The sequence below is a fragment of the Patella vulgata genome, chromosome 5, assembly GCF_932274485.2.
Source record: "Patella vulgata chromosome 5, xgPatVulg1.2, whole genome shotgun sequence".
In the NCBI taxonomy this organism is placed as follows: domain Eukaryota; kingdom Metazoa; phylum Mollusca; class Gastropoda; family Patellidae; genus Patella; species Patella vulgata.
The window spans coordinates 8,930,012-8,954,589 of NC_065883.2; the positions used below are offsets into that span (position 1 = coordinate 8,930,012).

At 38.7% G+C, this 24,578-nt stretch overlaps 1 protein-coding gene across 2 annotated transcripts in view; it reads left to right on the forward strand.

The window, feature by feature from the left end:
- The window catches only part of LOC126822436 (synaptotagmin-15), a 155,950-nt gene that overhangs the window by 19,871 nt on the left and 111,501 nt on the right, over positions 1-24,578 (forward strand). The window contains exon 1 of one of the 2 annotated variants that reach the window (XM_056101226.1): positions 10,767-11,151. The exons of the other annotated variant lie outside the window; for it this stretch is intronic. Coding sequence (XP_055957201.1) covers positions 11,136-11,151 — 16 coding nt within the window. The 5' untranslated portion in view covers positions 10,767-11,135. Of the gene's footprint in view, positions 1-10,766; positions 11,152-24,578 lie in introns of those variants that run through there. 2 annotated transcript variants of the gene reach the window in all.

Here is a 24,578-nt window from a genome sequence, read left to right on the forward strand (position 1 = left end):
AGCTGCTTGTATTCTATATCTAATCCTATATACACACGGGGCGTGAAGGTAGAGGGGGCGTGAAGGTAGAGTGGGTGCGGAGGGCTGGGGCACTCAATTAAACAGTGACTTAAAGTGAGTTGGGCAGAGGTAGAGGGGCGTGAAGGTAGTGGGGGTGGGGTGGAGGGCTGGGGAACTCAATTAAACAGTGAGTTGGAGTGAACTGGGCAGAGGTGGAGATACATTCCGGAAGGGGGAGGGGGGAGGGGAGGAGGGCATCCAATTGAAGAGTGAGATTAAAATTAGGTTAGTCTTATATTCACACAGTAGCATACAAGGAGTCAGACAGAGGGGGTGGAGCATTCATTGGGGGGTGTGGGGATCGGGCACAGGGCGGGGCATTCATTGGGGGTGTGGGAGTTAGACAGGTGGGGTGGGACATTCATTGGGGGTGTGGAAGACAGACAGAGGGAGCGGGGAATTTATCGGGGGTGTGGGAGTCGGACAGAGGGGCGGTGCATTCATTGGGGGTGTGGGAGTCGGGCTGAGGGGGTAGGCCGTTCAGGCCATGAGGGGGGTGACATCCTATCAAAGAGTGAATTGAAATGATTAACAAACTAGGTTATTTCGGGAATAACACATGGTTCAATTTTATTTCAATAATTCGCTTGCAACGGGAGGAAATCGGGGGACCCGGAGAAAACCCACGAGGTTGGATGTTAAAAGTTAAAGTTGAAAGTCCCTCACCGTCATTTGTATTTTTCGCACAATATGACTTAAAGATGCATTATATACGATTCGACAAAGAGATGACAGTTCTCGCTATAACAGCTAAACAAAATAGATAATGGAAAGGGAATGTACTGAAAATTTCAGTCAAATTATTTCACTCGGAGTCTAGTTATCGGCTACATAAGATTCGACAAAGAGCTGGCAGTTCTCACTATAACAGCTAAAGAAAATAGATAATGGAAAGGGAATGTACTGAAAATTTCAGTCAAATTACTTCACTCGGAGTCTAGTTATCGGATATATGAGATTCGACAAAGAGCTGACAGTTCTGACTATAACAGCTAAAGTAAATAGATAATGGAAAGGGGATGTACGGAAAATGTCAGTCAAATTACTTCACTCGGAGTCTAGTTATCGGCTATATAAGATTCGACAAAGAGTTGACAGTTCTGACTATAACAGCTAAAGAAAATAGATAATGGAAAGGGAATGTACTGAAAATTTCTGTCAAATTACTTCACTCGGAGTCTAGTTATCAGCTATACAAGATTCGACAAAGAGCTGGCAGTTCTCACTATAACAGTTAAAGAAAATAGATAATGGAAAGGGAATGTACTGACAATTTCAGTCAAATTACTTCACTCGGAGTCTAGTTATCGGCTATACAATACCACTGTAGCCTCCGTGATCATTGTTACCGTTGTTACGATAATAAACAAAGTTTCGATTATCCACTTCTCTACGGTTAATCACCAACGGCGTTAAACTGCAGATCGGATTCAAATCTGTTGAAAACCGGACCATCAGATGGCATCGGGAGTTGATTATTGTCTTGTCTTGTTAATTAACGTCCAATTAAAGATACATTATGGGAGATATTTATAGAGAGTTGGTCATTCTTGCTATAACAGTTCAAAAGTAGATGATGAAAGAAGAATATATTGAAAAATTCAGTCAAATTACTTTATTCTGAACATAGTTATCATCGTTGTAATATTTGCATAGAAATGGTAGCGAAATGTGTCTTCACCGTCGCCGAACGTTTGATTGACAGGCGTTAACTCCACCCACATATCTCGATTATCAAGTAAAGTTTTCAATGGCATACGGAAACGCTTTACAGCGGCCTCGCTAAGTACACTCTATCATTTAGCCTCGATCTAACTGACGTATTTTCATCAGGTTACCCCTTATCTGATTTAATCAATTAGTGAAATACTATTTAAATCCGAGCTGTAGCCGAGCCATCCGTGGGTCTACAGAGTTGATTTTGGTCTTGTTGTTTAAATAAAGATCTAATTTATAATTTCTATAACATCTGAAGCCTAAATTAAGACTTTTAATAATCAGATTTAGCTCTTGCATAATGCATGTTTAATAATTTAGATAACATTTCAGGCCTAAAGAAAGACCTGCAATAGACAGATTTAGCTCTTGCATAATGTATGTTTAATAATAATGATTAATACAATGACGTCATTATTAATGTGACGTCATAATGTATGTTTATTGCTGATAATTTGACATTTAATTATCCGTGGTCTTGTAAATTGTATGTCGATAATAATTAGTATTAAATGTATCCAGTATTAGTGATTTGAACAACCATTCCAGACTCTTGTAATATCTGAATGACCATCTTGATTACAATAGACTTACATATTGTTTACTGTTTTCTGTATCCTTAGGAAGGTGCTTCTATATCTCGAAGTCACATACGCTCACATCAGGGACCGAAAACACCACCGCAAGCCAGAGATGACCGGTCAACTGGAGCTTTAAGCGCGACAACCTAAACATGTAGGTCATCCCTTGTTTCCTGTATACTTTTTAAAGGTCTTGAACACGTTTGTGTTGAGTGGAGGCTCTCTCTCTCTCTCTCTCTCTCTCTTTCTCTCTCTCTCAGCGTTGATGTTTCAAGTGGATTACCCCGAGTTCCGTGCACCTCAAGCCAAAAACTCGTCGTAACAAACCATTCCATTGGCTAATCCCTCACATCATCCAGAATGCGGGTTATATAACAACTCTTCCAGATCCTAGTGTATTAAAGACGCAATTATGAACTATAAAAAACGAAACGAAATAGGATCTGTGTTTTAATCAGATTGAGTAGGATTGATCGATTTCAGAAATTTCTTTAGGAAGAAGACGTTTGCGTTTTAGTCTGGAATATTTGGAATATTGTGCCTTTAAAGATTAAGCATACTCTGCGTCGTGCAGTACACACACAAAAAATAAATAAATATATAAAATAATAGAAAATTGAATAAGAACCGGTATATATCAATAAATGTGATTATATCGATAATTATCTATTTGAATACCTTTAAATCTTGAAATAAATAGCTTAATAATTTATAACGGATAACAATACAGTCTTCTTCATGAATGCCTTTAAAACTTTCTCTTTAAAATTCTACTTAATCCAGACTTAATCGAGAAAACAAAATGAATTAAACGCGCTTGAAGCAAAGATTGGAATAATAAAACATCAGAAATAAGAAGATTTAGAGATTATTTTTAAGACATTTGACAATGGAAGGGCTGAACAATGAATTGTAAGAATTTTATTGAAACTAGGATAAGAGGAGGATTTTGTTAAAAGTGTTTAAACTATTAGTTCTTGTGTTTCAAGGGTTTATAGATTCACTTAGATTAATAAACATTAGTTAAATGTCAAATCCAACTGAAACGAAATGGGGTTTAACGTTTCTGCATCGACCGGGATAATGATGACGGACTGTTGCGCTATGGTCTACTCTTATTCGAATTCCAACTGCGAGGATTTTCTTTACTTTTACGGGATATACTGTTTAAGTTATATTTATAGCACGGCTTTCATGAGTTAACAGGTTTAACCAGAGGCCGTTGGCATGTTCGCGTAAAAGAACCCTTGACAGTTGGAATTCGTAATAAGGGTACGCCATAGCTCCGATGTTCGGGCAAAATTTTGTTCAAAGCACACTGCATGGTGTATGCCCCTCTTCATTAACCAAGCAGGAGCAGAACAATAGCCCTTGGGGCTCTCAAGACAGTGTTGTTTAGTAATTTCGAAGTCATCCCTTTATAGAAATCAAACAGTGTTATAAGCACCACCCTCCTTACCGTAACATCCCCACCTTTCCTTCTACCCCAGTCATCGCACACGTGGTCATAGTAAATATCAGTCACATGCTAGACTCAAAAATGGCCGAAACAAAATAGGGTTTAACGTCCAATTTGTTCTGCATCGACTGGCCGTATAGTGTTCTATGAGAGAAGATTTTCGCGGAAAGTGGCACTATATCGAATTCCAATTGCCAAGGGTTCTTTTACGGGCACGTCAATGAGTACATGGGACATCGGCTTTTCGTTCCATCCAAAGGACTATACGTTGTTCCTTGGCAGGCCCTCCATACTGCTAGTCTCGAAATGACCTAATTTGTGTCGATTGGACGTTAAACCCCATTTCTCTCTCTTTTCCTGAATACTGCAGATTATTTTTCTTACAGCGGTTATTCCCCTTGGATGTCAATTCCTTCTAGTCTGAGCTATAGCGATCAATGAACGTGATCTCTCACACTTCGATGTTTGGTGATATGATTTACTACAATTCTTGTTAAATCAGAAGTTTCTATCATATTACGAGAATAAAAAGGTATTTCCTTCCGCTGTGTGGGTTTAGATGTAAATAGCCACCTAATTTGATTGTATCTGATTGTTATTTTTGTTGCATATTCTGTATATATTTGTCTACTATTCACATACCTGTATCATTGGCTTGATAAAGATGAGAGTCGCTAAGTATTAAACTCATTAATTCTACCATCCAGGCCTGACAAGGACAGCTGTCTAGTCGTTCGGATGGGACGCAAAAATCGAGGTCCCTTGTACACATTGTTGTGCACGTTAAAGATCCCTTTGTAGTTGGAATTCGATAGCAGAACAGTAGGACGTTAAGCCCCATTCCATTTCATTTTTGAATAATTTAACAGTAAGAACCCCTAGCGCCTTACTTACCACGGCTCCCATAATGTGAGAAGAATGATAGTTTAGTATCGATCAGACAGTTTACCGTGTATAGACGACCGATTAGTAGACAGAGTCACGTCTTAGCACCTTTAGTTATATCTTTTAAACACTATATGTCACAGGCATGTCATATGTTAAAGGGAGAGAGAGAGAGAGAGAGAGAGAGAGAGAGAAATAGGGTTTAACGTCCACTCGACACAAACTAGGTCATTTCGGGACTACCATAAAGCTGGCGTGGTTTCAATTCCACGGTTGTACGTGACAAAGAGCAGGGTCGCCTGTCCAAACCTCGCGGGTTTTCTCCAGGTCCTCCCGGATAATTTCATGGATAATTAACATAAAATTGAAACATATGTTAGTCCCGAAATGACCTCGTTTGTGTCGAGTGGACGTTAAACCCCATATCTCTCTATCACTATTAAATCAATATATTTCTATCCACATCAAAGATGTCTTATTGTTCTTTTAATAAATCTAATGATAAGCCGAACAATACCAGCCATTAAAAACCTTTTGGTGACGAGATTAAAGCCCTCATCGTCAAGACAACCAATACCTATAGCCTTAAAAGGTTACGGTATTTATCAGCGGCCATTGTTTCTCTATTATTCATGTCAATACGCTTTCTCGAACACTCATCGGGACAGGACGTTAAAGCCATTTCATTTCAATGGAACACTTGATAACGCCCCAGGTGTCAAGGCAACCATGACTTCATTGTTTAACTTTAAACAAGATCCAACAATTGTTGTTGAATGTTAATGCTTATCGATCAAAACCTTCAAAGTTGGGCACTAAGGACTGGAACCACGGTGACGCCATGAATAAAGCTCTGCCGCTGGTATTGGGTTAATATTGGGTGGTATTGGGCTAATGTTGGGGTGATAAGTACTATTGGGTTAGTACTGGCTAGTATTGGGTTAGTACTGGATGGCATAGGGTTTGTATTGGGTAGTATGGGCTAAGTACTCGGTGGTATTGGGTTAGTATTTGGGTAGTATTGGGTTAGTACTCGATGGTATTGGGTTAGTATTTGGGTAGTATTGGGTTAGTACTCGATGGTATTGGGAGTGTTATTGGGCAGTATTGGGTTACTGTTGGGTAGTATTGGGTTTTTATTTGGTAGTTTTAGGTTAGTATTGGGGTTATATTAGGTGCCATTGGGTAGTATCGGAATAATCGCCCTACCGTGACTCACATGATATTGCGGATTTCATCTTGAATGTATTCTGTAATTTGAGATGTAAGCTATAGATATTAGTTCAATGTATTTCTTAATGTTATTGATAAATAAATAAAAACCCACATTCGTCTATTTTGACATCAAATGCATTAGCACTTGTCTCAAAGGGCTTAGGGTTAGGGTTCACTCGTCCCAAAGGCCATAACTCTTAGTTCCACGGGGTCAGACAAATGGTCTCGTGAATGATGTTTTGTTTGCTTTTTCATTACTTTTAACGAAATAATTTTAATAAGAGCGACCATGTACGTTTTGTTTTAGAATTAATTTTAACTACGGGTAAGCCCCGTGTTCATTAGCCGAACGGATGTACGTTAAACCCCATTTCATTTCATTTCACTACCGGGGAAGCAAAGTTTTAATAGGTGATCTCGAAAAACAAACAATCAGGTTTGTGTTGCCTAAAGCAAACATTGTAGACTGATATTTTCGTATACCCCCGCAGTGTTTCGAATGGCTGTCATGTTGCTGTACTTGGGATAGATTTGATTGTACGGGAAGAATAGACACACTCCCGCAAAAGCACAATTATCAGAAGCCAATCCAGCAATGGGCAGAGAGGGATTTCTCGGGTCATTGCTTCAGGAATATGATATTATCGTTGATATGAAGAACCTTTCTACACCGACTGGAAGAGAGAGAGAGAGAGAGAGAGAGAGAGAGAGAGAGAGATGAGGTTTAACGTCCACTCGACACAAACTAGGTCATTTCGGGACTAACATATGGTTTAATTTTATTTCAATAATTCGCTTGCGCGTAGAGGTCTTTAGCAGTAGGAGGAAACCGGAGGACCCGGAGAAAATCCACGATGTTAGACAGGCGACCCTACTTCTTGTCATGTACAACCGGGGTTTCGACACCACGCCTTATGATACAGCGCGCACGTGACAGGCAGAGAGGGAGAGAGATGCGATTTAATGTCCACACGACACAAACCAGGTCTTTAGCAGTGGGAGGAAACCGGAAGACCCAGAGAAAATCCATTACCGAGTCTCCCTAATTTATATAAAAACAGGACTCATTTTAAAAAATCCCGACTGTAAGAAAAAACTAACGGCTCCATATTATTAAGCTTCGCGCCCTAAGACGTCTGCCATTTGATTTAGCACGTGGGTAAAAATAACTAGTTATATTTAGTGTCGTAAACAGTTATCTAAACTGGTTTCAGTGACCGGAATTAAGTTAATATACTCCAAATAGCCATTTCATGACTAAAACCCACCCATGGTGATCAGGTTTTATATCTTAAATTAGAGAGACTCACAAAATCTTATTTCCTAAAAAATTTTGCGAAAAATAGCCATAGATTTCAAAACATAGTTAGGTTAGTAATAGTAAAAGAAAGAACTCATTTCCACAGATTATTTGATGTTGCCATGAATAACCTGGTCTCCTGTAGACAGAACCAAATTAACCTTTTGTTTTCTTTATGGAAGACCAAACAGCTCTTTATTCAGTGTTCTTAATTCTTAGTTCTTAATTCATGGTCCATAAATCTCATTTCCAGAAATGTTATCTAAGAAAAGTTTTTGGAGAAATGATTTGCAAGATTTGTATTTGGAGATTTTTATTTAGAAATTTGTTGTTCGAAATTTGTTTTTCGTTGTATGTCTATGATGAAATGGAAATGTAGATTATTTTTTTTGATTTACTAAAATAAATTTTGTCTTTCTAAAATAAATTTTGTCTTTCTAAAATAAATTTTGTCTTTATATTAAAATAAAATTATATTAAACAAAAATACATTTTACAAATCTGATATGACAAATGTCTAATTTGTAAAACAAATAAATATTTTAAGATACAAATGTTAATTTCAGTGTACAAATGTTGAAATACGACAACGAATGAGGAAATAAGATTTAAGGACTATGAATTAAGAACTAAGAATTAAGAACACTGAATAAAGAGCTGTTTGGCCTTCCATAGTTTTTATGAAGAACAGAAAGGGCAGTGGTTTGAACTTTGATATCAGGAGCTGATACGCAATATCTAAGATCTTTAGTCTCCACTTGAAATGAAATGAAATAAACTGAAATGGGATTTAACGTCATACTGTTCTGTTCCGACTGAGCCAGTGCTTTTCAACCACTGTGGGGATCACGTGGCTAAGTGGGTAAGACGCTTGTTCGCTAGCCTGGAGGTCGGGTGTTCGATCCCTGCATTGGCCGAGAAAGTTCATCCAGATTTTCCAGCGTGGTGTCCCCTGGTCAGTGATGCCGGATTGAGGGCCTGACAAGGACAGGTGTCTAGTCGTTCAGATGGGACGAAAACCCGAGGTCTCATGTACACATTGACGTGCACGTAAATGATCCCTTCGCAATTGAAATTCGATATAAGAGTAGGCCGTAGTGCCGCTGCCCGGGCAAAATTTCCCTCATAGCACACTGTATGGCGTATGCCCGTCGTCATTAGCCCAGTTCGGAGCAGAACAGTAGGACGTTAAACCCCATTTCATTTCATTTCTATAAACTACGGTTTTTTTACGGCGAGTTCTTGCACGGAAATGTGGGTAAACCACTAGAAACGTAAACGCCGGTTAATTAATGTCCGAACTATCACTGCAACGGATCAGATCATCATGTAGTGTAGGCCATCGAAAGTATAAAAAAACGAAACGAAATATAAATGACATGAAATGAAATGGGGTTTAACGTCCTACTCTTCTGCACCTAACCTGGGCTAATTGAAGACGGGCATACGCCATACAGTGTGCTATGAGGGAAATTTTGCCCGGGCAGCGGCGCTACGACCTACTCTTATATCGAATTCCAACTGCCAAGGGATCTTTTACGTGCACGCCAAAGTGTACACGGGTCCTAGGTTTTTCGTCCCATCCGAACGACTAGGCAGCTGTCCTTGTCAGGCCCTCTGTCCGGCATCACTGACAAGGGGAAACCACGCTGGAAAATCGAGATGAACTTTCTCGGCCAATGCAGGGATCGAACACCGAAACGAAACGAAATATAGATCTGTATTTTAATCAGGTTGAGAAAGAGTTGTATATAAAAATGTTTGCTTGTTGTTGTGATCTTTACATTGGCTCCCAGTTCAGCAAATAATTAATAAGTTAAAGTTACTCGTCTTCGTCTTCAGAGCGTTAAACGGTCAATCTCCATCTTATATAAAAAGTCTTGTAGAACCCTATACTACCAGCAGAAACCTCCGTTCTCAGAAAAAAACATCTTCTAAAATCTCCAGCTATTATAGTTACAATTTCATATTTTCTAAGAGAGTCAAAATATAATTATTTCTATGTCTTTTGCTCAATAGGTTGTCAACTCACTATTATACGATCATAGGTGTCATTCTCACACTTAAAACTCATTTACACCGGAAATAATAACACAATTACCTCCCTTGTTTTCTATTCTCCGCCATGGAGTAGTTATCTTCAAACGTTTGAATTTGAAGATGAAAATGATATTTTTTCCAATTTCTCAACTGGCAATAGTGAATTATAGGATTAATAGGATTATTCTTTAACAAGGTAGAACTGTTTATAGATAACATCTATTTTAAGACTTTATTTTAATAAATTTTAAAAATATAACTTAAAAATATGAAATTGCAACTTGGAAAATGTGCCTTTTTTATGCTGGTCCTTTTCTGTGGAATGAACTACCACAGTTAATGAAACCATTTTAAATCTCAACTCAAAATATTATCTCAAAAAACATAATCTGTAAATAATCAGTGAATATAAAAACCAACAGCTCCTTAGAAACAGTTTTTTTTTCAGTATTAACGCGCTTTATAAATGACGATATTATTATTATTATTATTCACTTACATTTTCAAAAGGACGCAAAGTAAATAGTTGAACAAAATAAAGTTTAATCCCAAAACATAAAAAAAATGTGTTGAACATAATAGTACTTATATTAAATACGGATTTAAGAAAGAAAACCCCGCAAGATTTCAATTATCTGTTAATGCAAACAAAGAATACAAGTATGTGCTAATTTGACACAAAAAACACAGGCTGATGTAAATTAGTTTTCGCACAAGCAGTCGTTGTCAACAAATTGAAAAAATCGCTCCCCTCAAAAAACTCTCCCAGTTTTGATAAGAAGAGTGATTTAGAAATTTAGGAGAGTGATCTGATATTAAGGAGAGTGATTAGTAATCTGCATGGGAAATGGTTCTAACATCAATAACTGCATGTAGTGGGGTCATTTCGGGTTTCATAAATGTTAATAAACCCCCCATGACTATGTAAAGGAGAGCGATTTTCAGTTTTAAGGGGAGGGAAAAAAACTCCCCTCGGTCGACATCCAGGTGTGCGGAATGTGCTCGAGAGCGATCGCTTACCTTAAAAAACAATGACTGCATATAAGACAGTATGTTTTTTCGGTGTAGCATCATGTTTGTTTTTTTATGATCATGTGTTTTTATTAATGAATGAATGACAACAAATAAACCTCTTTTCATTGAGACCCTAAACTAATGCCATGTTCTCCAGTCTACGTACTCGCGCTAATGAGAATTAAATTCCATGTGACATTGCACGCATTCGTTCTCTTCTTTCAACCAGCTTCAAATTATTCTCGTTCACAAAGACATAGCGAGGTAGGACTTATACGATAATAATCACTGTAAAATTCTGCCTTTAATCGTGGAGGTGGATTTAGCTGCTTCGCTTCTCTGTAGCCGCGATCGATTACATGCAACGGTTCTACAGAGCCAGCGCGTTCTGTGTCTGTGGTGAAGTCGCGTGTAACAATGAACTATTCTTGCGTTCTGTTATAGCAACAGACTTCCAGTAGCCTTCTACAACAGTCTAACAAATCAAATCTCTTTTTTTCACATTTCGGCATAGATTGAATCAAAAAATTTAAGGTACCGGAAAACAATTTGGAAAGTAAAAACAGATTTATTATCTGGGTAGAGATATAATTTGAAGTGCGACAAACATGATGTTTTCTTCTAAACGGATTGTATCGAGTATTAACGGTTTTATCTAGGCGATCAGTCGACATGAAGACTGTGAAACGGTGCTAATTATCGCCCCGTTTTCGCACTAATTAGACGGATAATTAACCAACAACACTGCAAAAAACAAAAACAAACAAATTTGATACAAAGAATTTTGAGAAAGAAAACAGGATTTGTTTGAATTAAGTTAATGTTTTGTTGTTTTTGGAAACTTTAACTAAACGAAAGCTGTATTATGACGACTTTAACAGGTAAGTTTATAGACATTTTTTTTTCTGTTTGAAATGTCCTTTTTTGTGCGTGTTGAATTCACCTGTGGGTTATTTATAATGAAAAGATTTAAAACAAAAAAATTTTGTAGCAAGTGACAGATGTTGCAGATTAGTTACCTTGTTTTAGTGCGTTTAACTTGTTTTAGTGCGTTTAATACGGTATTTTGAAAGAACAAAAAGCTCTTAGCTTAAGAACCTGATTAGATTGTGGTTTTGTTTTTGTTTTGTTTTTTTTTTGCTTGACACGTTTTTCTTTATAGAAGTTATTTTTTTCTATTTCTATTCTGTACGTTGACACATAAAATGCAATTTTTAATATTTCTTTTTTTATGTTTGAAGAAAATGAGCCCGTTTTCTTATATTAAAGCGCAATATTTTTACGTTTTCGTATGCAAAAGGTGACACCCTCTCTCTTTTAGCTGGCTAGATGTAAGGTCGGATTTAGGCATGCGTTTTAGTGGCTCAAATTTCCCTGAAAGCGGGAGGAACTCCGTGGATTTTGCGAAAAGTTACTTTATTTGTATATTTGTGAAAGCTAAAGTATCTATTTTGCACAGGGTCAATTAATATCTTATGCAAAAAGTGACACCTCTGTTGTAGCTGGCTAGAACCAAGGCTGGATTTATGCATGCGTTTTAGTGGCTGCAGCCCAGGTTTCCCCGCCAGCTGGAGGGACTCCATGGATTCTGCGAAAAGTTATTTTATTTGTATACTTGTGAATACTGAATGGAAATAGAGATCCTCTAAATCATCTATTTTGGAACGAGAGAGAGAAATGGGGATTAACGTCCACTCGACACAAACTAGATAATTTCGGGACTAACACATGGTTCAATTTTATTTCAATAATTCGCTTGCGCATAGGAGTCTTTAGCAGCGGGAGGAACCGGAGGACCCGGAGAAAACCCACGGGGTTGGACAGGCGACCCTACTCCTTGTCACGTACAACCGGGGAATCGAAACCTGGCCAGTTGACTCTATTTTGAAACGGGTCCGCTAAAATCGTATGCAAAAAGTCGCACCCAGCTGGATCCAAAGTCGGATTTAGCCATGCGTTTAGTGGCTGCAGCCCGGGTTTCTTCACTGGCTGGAGGGACTCCATGGATTCTGAGAAAAGTTATTTTATTTGAAAATAATAAATGAAAGTAGAAGTATCTATTTTCAAACGAGTCAATTAATATTCCATGTAAACATACCACAGCAACACGAAACACTGTAATGTATACTAGGGGCGTCAGGTGGGTAAATTATTTCCTCTGAGCCTCACAGTATCCCAAAGGCTGACAATGTCTTAATCCGTACATAGCTAGATCCGATCCGATCCGATCCTATTATTGTTAATGCACTTATATTGTGTGATAATTGATTTACGCCATTAATCCCGAATGACGATTACAATCTTGTCGACTGTGTAACTCATTACGCAGCCTGGAAGCAGTCTTTTCCACTTATCTCCATATTCTTGAAGACAATGGCGACGAACATTAACGGCAGACTTTTGCCAAGAGTCAGAGACGCGAGTAATTAAAAACTCATGGAAAACTTGTTGTTTATCCCGACAAATGAAATAAATGGGGTTTGGTTTAAACATGCATTATGCAAGAGCTAAATCTGTCTATTGCAGGTTTTTCGTTAGGCCTGAAATGTTATCTAAATTATTAATTAGACATTAATTAACCTATCCAGGCCGTTATCAACTCTAGATGGTAGCGCTAGCCTGCGATCTTTAGTGGATTGTGAGCCGATTTACTGCTTAACTTTCCTTCTCGATTTAACGATTAAATGGATAATCGAGACTATGCTGTTTATTGTACTGACTTTAGTAATGATGACCGAGGCTAGGGGGAAATTTCAGTCGCTTAGTTCTCGGTTCATAGTGGATCAATTTGAATGAAACTTTCAGCAAATTACCTTTACATTATCTAGTTTTTAACTATTATAGTGAGAACTGCCAACTCGTTACCGAATCTCCCATAATGTATCTTTAAAGAGTAATTTATTTATTTATTTATTTATTTATTTATCAAACATGACAATAGAGGTGATATATAACGTTGCGTGATCACGATATACGATGTGAAAGTTTTGATGAAAGAAAGAGCAATGATGTCATGAAAGATCAGCCTCTTGAGGATAACCCATAAACATATATTTAGAGTGGGGTTCGATGGCCGAATGGTTAGTACGCGCGCGCTGTATCATGAAGTCTGTCATTGAGTCAACTGGCGTGGTTTCGAATCCCCGGTTGTATGTGACAAGGAGTAGGGTCGCCTGTCCAACCTCGTGGGTTTTCTCCGGGTCCTCCGGTTTCCTCCCACTGCTAAAGACCCCTACGCGCAACCGAATTATTGAAATAAAATTAAACCATATGTTAGTCCCGAAATGACCTAGTTTGTGACGAATGGACGTTAAACCCCATTCCTCTCTCTCTCTCTCTCTCATTCATATATTTAGTTTATTTAACAGTATTAGTTTTATTTATTTATTAAATTTATGACAATAGAAGTGATAATATAAAGTTATGTGATAATAAGATGAGAGAAAAAGTAATGTTGTCATGAATGACCATTCTCTTGAGGATAACCCATAAAAACCTGCTTAAATTAAATCATGTTTATTTCCAATGTGGTCCTTGGAGGATCAAGATCAGGTCATGTCATCATACAGCAGATTCATTGAGATCAGCACCGTTTTTTTAGACAGCGAGCTGGAATGTCATCGATCAAGACCTGTACTTTTGACAATGTTAAGTGAATGAAGAGAGAAATGGGGTTTAACGTCCACTCGACACAAACTAGGTCATTTCGGGACTAACACACGGTTCAACTTTATTTCAATAATTCGCTTGCGCGTAGGGGTCTTTTGCAGTGGGAGGAAACCGGAGCACCCTGAGAAACCCCACGAGGTTGGACAGGCGACCCTACTTCTTGTCACGTACAACCGGGGAATCGAAACCACACCAGTTGACTCAATGACAGACCCCTTATGATACAGCGCGCACATGCTAACCATTCGGCCATACAGCTACCCCCTCAAATATATAATAATAATTGTAATCGACATACAATTTACAGGACCACGACTAATTAAATGCTGTTACGTCTCAACGTGTGGTAAGTTAAACGAACAGACAAGAACAGAAAAATCGATTTTTCGGTCTCAAAATATTACCCAACAAGGTTCCAAATATACACAAACTCTTCTAATATATACAAAATAAGAGTAATAATAACATAATATGTATAAACCCTAAAATAATGGGTATAATGAAAACGACATGAAACACGTCTTTACAGAACAAAGGAATTATCACTACTGGCGCGAAGTTGATACATTCCGTATCAATTCCAGGAAAAGTATGGACACAGATCACTTAAGATTTCCCCATTGACTCCAATGTTAATTCTCGTATCTTAGACCGGCTCTAACTTTTTCCCAAATTTTCGTTGGGTAGAACGCTTTCTACCACAGATGGAGCAACATGTGGCAACCACTTGCCCAAAAGCACGTATGAGGTTCTTCATGAAAAACTTGAGATACACAAGCTGGAAGTAGAGACAAGTAAACATGCAATTTCAGGCCCTACATTTCAACGTAACCAACCTCTCAACTCTTGTATCCTTCCGCATCAAAATTATGAATATTCACCAAAACCTGGCAGAAAATGTATTTTCAAACCCTTTTCCTCAATTCTACACCAAAAAGTCAACAAAAATCGCCATGCAAAAGGGGGAAAAAGGAAAAGGGAGAGGAAGACTAAAAATAGCTTTGGCCCTTGTTTCGTAGGAATATTTGGTGATCTGTGTCCGTATGGTAAAAGAAAGGGAGGTAATTATATAGGTCAAAACAACAATTTACGTCTAAACTCACAAAATACTTAAAAATAAATCCTATAAAAAATGGAATAGTAAATTGTATATTAAAATAATACCTTTTAATAATATTATTTAATAAAATATTGTAAATAGCACATAAGTAGGTCAACCAATAGATATGGTACATAACAATGCCAAATGATTAAACATACATTATGCAAGAGAAAACCCACGAGGTTTGACAGGCGACCCTACTCCTTGTCACGTACAACCGGGGAATCGAACCCACACCAGTTGACTCAATGACAGACCTTATGATGCAATGATACACAACATATGGTTTAATTTTATTTCAATAATCCGCTTGCGCGTAGGGGTCTTTAGCAGTGGGAGGAAACCGGAGGACCCGGAGAAAACCCACGAGGTTGGACAGGCGACCCTACTCCTTGTCACGTACAACCGGGGAATCCAGCCCACACCAGTTGACTCATTGACAGACCTTGTGATACACAACACACGTGCTAACCATTCGGCCATCCACCCCCACCCCCTCATTTCGGAACTAACATGACATAAGTAAACACACCAAGAAGTTTATGCAGTTGTTGATTACCCCAACAAATTACAAAAATGGGGTTTTGGTTAAAGCAATATTTTAATACGCAATAACAAGAATAACAACCAACAAAACTTGGACACAATAACAAATAAAAAGTTAAGGAGTAGTTTTTAGTTATCTCGACACATGAGAATTAACAAGCATATTAAAATGTTTTACATGACATTTCCTTGCTTCCAAATGAGCAAAAACAACCAGGATGAAATATTTTACATAAATTGCCTTGCTTCCAAATGACCGAAAAACAACCAGAATAAAATATTTTACATAAATTGTTTTGCTTCCAAATGAGCAAAAACCAAAACCAACTTGGAGAGATATTTGTAACTCTTCCTAGAAAATAGATGTAAGTAATGTTAAAGTAGCTAAGTCTCTAACTCAGTATCATCCAAAGTCTTCGACATAAAAACACGAATTATTTGTCAATTTAAATCAACATTGGTGTTGTTATCGTATCTTTTACCTTATGCCGCTTTAAAATCGCTGCATATTACTTAAACCACGATCACGGTTTTTCATTCAATCATCTGTCAGCTAATTATCGCATCAAAACCGCAATAATTGCAAAAAAACTACCTGTCACATCTATTCTCAGAACAATACAACATGTTCGTTATAAGTCCAGTTTCCAGTGTGACAAACACAGATTTGTTATAAGAACGTACCACAAACTAGTATAATTGGTGCCGAACACATTGAGACCTGTCAAGGCGTACGTGATTCTAAACCTCTGCGTTGACTTAATTGACAGGCTTTGGGGCAATATACACACATTTTGTTTTTCTCTTAAGTAATAAGTCATATCGAATTTTAACGTTTTGTTATTATATATTTTTTCTCCAAGCCTAAATCGACAAAAAGAGAAGTTGAAAATTTCATTTTAGTTGTCTTTACTACACTAGGATCTGGAACCCGCGTTCTGGATTATGTGAGAAATCAAATTAGTCAATGAAACGGTCTGTTACGGCGAGTTTTTGACGTGAGGTGCACGGAACTGCGCGTAACCCACTAGAACGGTCAACGATGAATGATTAATCACGTTTGACCTCATAGGGTCAAAAAGCCACACGTATTACCTCTGACGCGACATTCCACTTAAACCGGTCAGATCTTCATGCAATTTAGGCCATCGAAAGTATAAAAAAAAAAACGAAACGAAATATAGATCTGTATTTTAATCAGATTGATGAAAAGAGAAGGCCCAAATCGACAAGAGAGCGAGTTTTCATAGACACGCAATGACGAGAGAGAGAGAGGGAGAGGGAGGGAGAGGGATGGGGTTTAACGTTCACTCGACACAAACTAGGTTATTTCGGGACTAACACATGGTTAAATTTTATTTCAATAATTCACTTGCGCGTAGGGATCTTTAGCAGTGGGAGTAAACCATATTAGGTCCCAGAATTCTCGCTATCTAGTTCCATATTAGGTCCCAACATTCTCGCTATCTAGTTCAATGTCCCAGCATTCTCGCTATCTAGTTCCATTTCAGGTCCCAGCATTCTCGCTATCCAGTTCCATATTAGGTCCCAACATTCTCGCTATCTAGTTCCATATTAGGTCCTAGCATTCTCGCTATCTAGTTCCCAGTTAGGTTCCAGCATTCTCCTACCTAGTGCCCGATTAGGTCCCAGTTATTTTGCTAGCTAGTTCCCGATTAGGGTCCAGCATTCTCGCTAGCTAGTTCTTGACTAGGTCCCAGAATTCTCGCTAGCTAGTTTCTGGTCAGAAGCGATCATTCTCTAATATCCCCGCTAGCTCATTTCTGACCAAATTCTTGTTGGTTGTAGTTCATAATCATAATCATAACCCAGCATTCTCGCTAGGCGAGAGAGGAGATACAAATTGCGAATATCTCGTCATATCTGACTCACAAGCATGCCCACCATTCATCAATACACGATACAGTTCAAGTTATGTTCGAAGGATGATACTTGGATATAACTCTAGTGGAATATTTAACCGGGAAAGTTGTAGAGGTGGTTTTCTACTAAAATCACGACGAGATTGGTGCAATGAATAGTTCGATGTCTTTACCACTGCTGGTATATGCCAGAGACTTTCGGCTACATAGCCTCAATAAGTGCTAATTTGTTTCAGTGGCTCCTGTAATTGAACTGGAATACACATGTAACAAATCTATTGAATACAATTACTGCTTATTAATCAGCGACTCTTCTCTAGTAAATGAAATGAAATGAAATGGGGTTTAACGTCCTACTGTTCTGCTCCTACAGTGTGCTATGAGGGAAATTTTGCCCGGGCAGCGGCGCTACGGCCTACTCTTATATCGAATTCCAACTGCCAAGGGATCTTTTACGTGCACGCCAATGTGTACACGGGACCTCGGTTTTTCGTCCCATCCGAACGACTAGACAGCTGTCCTTGTCAGGCCCTCCATCCCGCATCACTGACAAGGGGAAACCACGCCGGAAAATCTGGATGAACTTTCTCGGCGAATGCAGGGATCGAGCACTCGACCTCCAGGCTAGCGAGCCAGCGTCTTACCCATTTAGCCACGTGACCCCCTCTCTTCTCTACTGATTATTAAGACAATATTTAACTGTGTAAATAAATGCTAACTTGTGTTGGTCTAATAAAAGCTAGTAATGGTTAGGTTAAACATCGTCCATTCGTAATTACCAAAAGCATATAGGAAACCATTAATTGTTACGAATCCAGTGCAGAAGGTGTTACAGTCTTTGTCTCCCTTACTCTTTTCCCCTCTTTTGCATGGTAATTTTTGTTGACTTTTTGGTGTATAATCGACGACCCGAGTTCTGGTTTCGGCCCGGGATGTAAGTGCCAATGGGTATGGTCGTTAAGCCAATTTCTTGAAATACAAATATACTGTGTCGAGTGGACGTTAAACCCGAATAATTTGATTTCTGTGTTTCTCCCCAGTCTACGAAAAAAAGGGACATATCTGACCAGGTTAATTCTACAACTGCAAATTATTTTCACTGTATAAAATGACTGAACGTAAAGGTCACGCACAGAATAGTTTTACGACGTCACATATACAAACTGGTCAGTGAAGGAGTGGCATCTTTTACTCAATTGACGCCTCCGCGTACTATTTTATGTACCCATTTAAATAGAGCACATTTTTATCCATACCTCCAAACAGTTTTTTTTCTTAATAATTTAAAAACAATTGTTTTAGAATTTATTTTGCATGAGAGAAAAGGTTAACATCAAAGACAAATAATCGCACACCGATGCTATCCCTATATTTACTGCTAACACCAGAACACACGGTTTAATTTTATTTCAATAATTCGATTGTGTGTAGGGTTCTTTAGCAGTGGAAGGAAACCGAAGAAAACCCACGAGGTTAGACAGGCGACCCTACTCCTTGCCACGTACAATCGAGGAATCGAAACCACGCTAGTTGGCTCAATGACAGACCTTATGATACCTTATGTTGTGAACAGTTGTGGCATTTATTCACAACAAGATTTATATAAAAACATTAATGTAAATTGTATTTTTGTATTTGTTTTATTCCTAACGGATTAATGATTAATAATTCATATCCATTCAAATGGAAAATCAGGGAATTATTTGATAGATGTGAACAGCTACAATGGTAAGCTTTTATTAACTAGTCAATTGTCAATTCAAGAATATGTAAGAGGTTTTGTGTTAAAGGCCCATGGGAGTTGACTCAGACTAAAATTTTATTCACTTTTTAAGCGTTTGGTGTATATTTATAATCTATGTAGAAATGAAATAAAATAAACGGTGTACGGTGCTACCGTTCGGTATCCGGTTAACGAAATGAAATGAAATGGGTTTTAACGTCCTACTGTTCTGCTCCTATGCTGGGCTAATGAACACGGGCATACGCCATACAGTGTGCTATGAGGTAAATTTTGCCCGGGCAGCGACACTATCGCCTACTCTTATATCGAAATCCAACTGCAAAGGGAACTTTTACGTGCATTCTAATGTTTTCGTATCATCCGAAGGACTAGACAACTGCCCTTGTCAGGCCCTCCGTCCTGCATCACTGCACGTGATCCCCCTCCGGTTAACGAAGACGATTAAAACTCATCCTATTTCGTTTCGTTTTTTTTAAGTTCAAAATTTCGTTTTACTTGTCTTTACTACTCTAGGGTCTGGAAGAGTTGTTTTATAACCTGCGTTTTGGTCGATGTGAGGGATTAGCCAACGAAACGGTCTGTTACGGCGAGTTCCTTGCGTGCGATGCACGGAACTGTGGGTATCCCACTAGAAACACCAACGCTGATTAGTTAATCAAATGTCTGGCGTCATGGGGCCGAACAGACAACACTGTATGTCGATCTGACAAAATGCATTTTTAATATGCATAATATTCAACAATTAGCTAAATCTGCCTATTGCAGGTCTTTCTTTAGACCGGAAATGTTTTCTAAATTATTAATTAGACATTAATTAACTGATCCATGCCATAATCAACTCTCGATGGCATCGAATTTCTTCGATATTAAATAGATTAGAAAGGTTCAGCCATATTTTGATTTAGGCCTAATTTAAAACTGGAGGAGCAAGACTTAGCTTTGAACAATCAGTACGATGGTTGAAATTATTGCACGCGTCTTGTCAAACTTGCTAAGGCTAATATCTTCACTCGCAATAGAGTAATTCGAATGAAATTTTCAAATTATTCATTTGACATTATCTATTTTCGAACTATTATAGCAAGAATGACTCGCTCTTTATCTAAATCTTACATAATGTATCTTTAAAATACGATTCATGATGACTAATTTCACTGGCTTGATGTACATGTCTACAAGACGTGATTCCGAATAGGTGATTATTTCACTTCCGTCAGAAGGATATATAACTGGAGTTGGACGCTTCTGTTATGCCCCGACTGAGCTAATGAAGACGCGACTGTCGTCAAAAAATTCCTGTTGAGGAACCCATATACGAGATTTGTCCTGGCCGGAAGTTAGACCAGAAAATATTTGAAATGTCAGGAAGAACGCGACTTTAAAGAAAAGACTAATCCGAGACGTGTAAATAACGTCTAGGTGACTTAAAGTCTTACAATAATGGGCGGTAAAAATTAATCATTACGCTCTTTTGTTGTAAATTCTCTTCTTCGTCTGGTGATAAAGATATATTTACAGAATGGCGCGAGAGAGAAAGAGAGGGGCGGGGAGAGAAGTGGGGGGGGGGGGGGGGTTAACGTCCACTCGACACAAATAGGCTAATTTCTGGAGTATAATGCTTCCATTTTATTTCAATAATTCGCTTAATCGAAGGGTATTTAGTAGTGGGATGAAATCGGATGATCCAGCTCCTTGCCACGTACCAGTGTGGACTGGAAGCCACACCCCTTAACTCAGTGACAGACCTTATGATCTACAGGGCACTGCCACCCAGACATGTATAATATGTTATTGTTGTAAACGTCACATGTTATTAATTGAGACGTCATTTATGGTTTTAATAATATTAATGTATGACAGTCTGCACATATTAATACAGTAATATATCATGTTTCCATGGCACTGTAATAATGGAACAAGAAATATGACACCCTTTTCATCCATATACAATTTCCCGTCAGCACTTCTATACGTTGATAATAAACCCCTAGTCATTTAATATCTTTGCTAATGAATAGCACGTCACCTTTAAATGGATTATTTTTTCTTAATGAAATATATGCATTTTGACTTTAATAATAATTATATTAATAAGTCCATTTATATCGCGCTAATTCCACATATAGTCGTGCTCATGGTGCTACAAAAACACACAATCACTCTTACAAATATTTCTCAAATAAGTATGTTTTCAATCTGGATTTAAAGGAGTCTAATGATGGACTGGGTCGAAGATTTTCAGGTAGCGAGTTCCACAAATTGGCAGCAACAACATGCACTAAATGAGCGAGCCCCAAAGGAGTTTAGTTTATATTTTGGGACAACAAGGTTGTTCTTAGTACTTGATGTTAGATCTTTCGATGGCATGTAAGGTACCACTGGTTCTCTCAGATAAGATGGCATTTCACAGTATACACATTGATATGTGAGAGAAACCAATTTAAAGTCGATTCTCGCTTGCACTGGAAGCCAGTGAAGTGACCTAAGTACAGGGGTAATACGGTCTCTCGTGAACTTTTGACAGAAATATGGCACTCGGCAAACCTGGTCAGATTCCGTTACTCTATATCTAGCCTCGGCTGTATGACGGTAAGTGATATGTATCTACGCCTATACAATTGCGATGTGGCACCGGTTTACTTATTAGGAAAACTTGCCGCTTTTAAAAAGAAGTTGTCAAAATTGCGTCGTTCGAAGCGTGTCTAGAATTTTTAGTGCAAAGTTGACCTTGTTTGAAGACAATCGGATAAATTTGAAAGAAAAACTGGTTCAGACTTTGAAATATTTGTATGATAAAACATTCTCCAAAGGCGTCGTCATGGACAACGCCGTTGGTAATCCGATAACTTGAAAGTAGTTCCAATGGCGGACTTCATCATACATCCGAGGCTAGATGTATGGTACTGAAATCTGCTGAGGTTTGCCGAGTGAGAAATATGGCAAACGAATTAATGCAGGTGAGTAATACATCAGCTTGATCTCCACAGATCACTAATTATTTCCCCATTGACATTAATGCTAATTCTCGTCTCTTAGATCGGCTCTAACTTTTTTCCACATTTTCGTTGGGTAGAGCGCTTTCTACCACAGATGGAGCAACATGTGGCAACCTCTTGCCCAAAAGCACGTATGAGGTTCACCATGAAAAACTTGAGATACAGAAGCAGGAAGTAAAGACCCAGAAAACATGCAATTTTCGGCCCTACATTTCAACCTAACCAACCTCTCAACTCTCGTATACTTCCGCCTCAAAATCATGAATATTCACCAAAACCCGACAGAAAATGTATTTTCAACCCCTTTTCTTCGTTTCTACACCAACCAAAAAGTCAACAAACATCGCCATGTAAAAGAGGGAAAAGGGGGAAGAATGAGGGAGAGCAAGACTAAAAATAACTTCGTTGGTGACGGCTTATGGATAATTGGTGACACGTGTCCAACTGTAGACGTCAGAGTTCCTACAAGTATTATGTAATTAGATGACTGTAATGTACACCTGTCACAAACCATTTCATCTCGCCATGACATTAGACTTGCAACTCTATATTTCCAACTACAATTGCGTCTTTTCATGTCTGGCGAAAAAGAAGAGTTCATTTACCAAATAATTATGTCAAGCAAGGCAGGATTTCCGAGAAAGAGAGAGCGAGAGAGAGAGAGAGAGAGAAGGGGGGGGGGGGTAACTTCCACTCGACACAAACTAGGTGATTTCAGGACTAACATACGACGTAGGTTCAATTTTATTTCAATAAGTCGCTTGGGCGTAGGGGTATTTAGGAATGGGGGCAGTGGCAGCGCCAAGGGGGCGTGGGGGCAAGGGGGGCCTGCCCTATGTTTGCCCCCCCCCCCTAAAATAAATTGTTTTTTTAGAAAATAAAAAAAAGTATTTGTGATACGTTTCGGTATTCTACGGTGAATAAATCCCACATCCCCACTCAGTCATAGACTTGCATTTTGTAGAGCATTTCCGACAGTCTATTTTTCAAAATAGGGTTGGATGACCGAATGGTTAGCACGCGCGCGCTGTATCATAAGGCCTGTCATTGAATCAACTGGCGTGGTTTCGATTCCCCGGTTGTACGTGACAAGGAGTAGAGTCGCCTGTCCAACCACGTGGGTTTTCTCCGGTTTCCTCCCACTGCTAAATTGAAATAAAATTAAACCATATGTTAGTCCCGAAATGACCTAGTTTGTGTCGAGTGGAAGTTAAACCCCGTTTCTCTCCCCCCCCCTCCCCCCTCTCCCCTCTCTCTCACTCCGCTCGTCTAAACTCAAAATGTAATAATTAGTAATTCAGTCATGACAAGCAGGTTAGACAGCTAAACAGCCCTAGGACTAAAAATAATGGCGTCCAAAGCATGCTAGCGTTGGACTATAATGACCCCATTCATGTTTTCTGGATATAGTTCCTGTTTCTATATCTATTGTATATATATAAATAAACATCTGCCTCTACAACAGCATCAGTTTATATATAATTGCTAATCACGTGTCTTGTCACGGGATGAGCGACAGTCCCTGGCAAGTGTAATTTACATTAGAATTAACCTTTTTAAAAAAATGTTTAATTCACATTTCAGCTGATTGAATGACAGTCAGGGCGAAGTTGTTCATCTTCTCTGTTGACCCTCCAAGGCTTTTAATCAATCATTCCAACACGTGGTAATTCGCTATCTTATCATCGTCATACCATTTTTACAACATCGTACGGGTTTCAGCTTTTATCTCAACCCAGTCAAGTGTTGCTTTGCAACTTGGCCTTCCCGTGCAGTTTTGAAGAATATAAACCAATTGATCCTAAAAATGTATTTTTCGCCATTCTCGTATTTAGAACTATAACGATTGATTAGAAGGTAAGAGAGGGAGAGAGAGACAGAGAGAGAGAGAGAGAGACAGACAGACAGAGACAGAGAGGGGGTAACGTTCACTCGACACAAACCAGGATATTTCGGAACTAACACATGGTTCAGTTTTATTTCATATCATTCGCTTGCGCTTAGGGGTCTTTAACTATTGGGGGGGGGGGGGCGGGAAGACCCGGAGAAAACCCACGAGGTTAACAGACGACCTTACGTCTTGTCACGTACGACCGGGGAATCGAAACCACGCCAGTTGACTCAATGACAGACCTAGTCGTTCGGATGGGACAAAAAATTGAGGTCCCGCGTACACGTTGATGTAAAAGAACCCTTGACAGTTGGAATTCGATGTAAGAGTAGATCGCAGTGCCGTGGTCCGGGTGAAATGTCCACATAGCACTCTGTATGGCGTACGCCCGTCTTCATTAGCCCAATTCGGAGCAGAACAGTAGGACGTTAAACCCTATTTACATTTCATTTTTTTTATTATTTCATGTCATTTCCA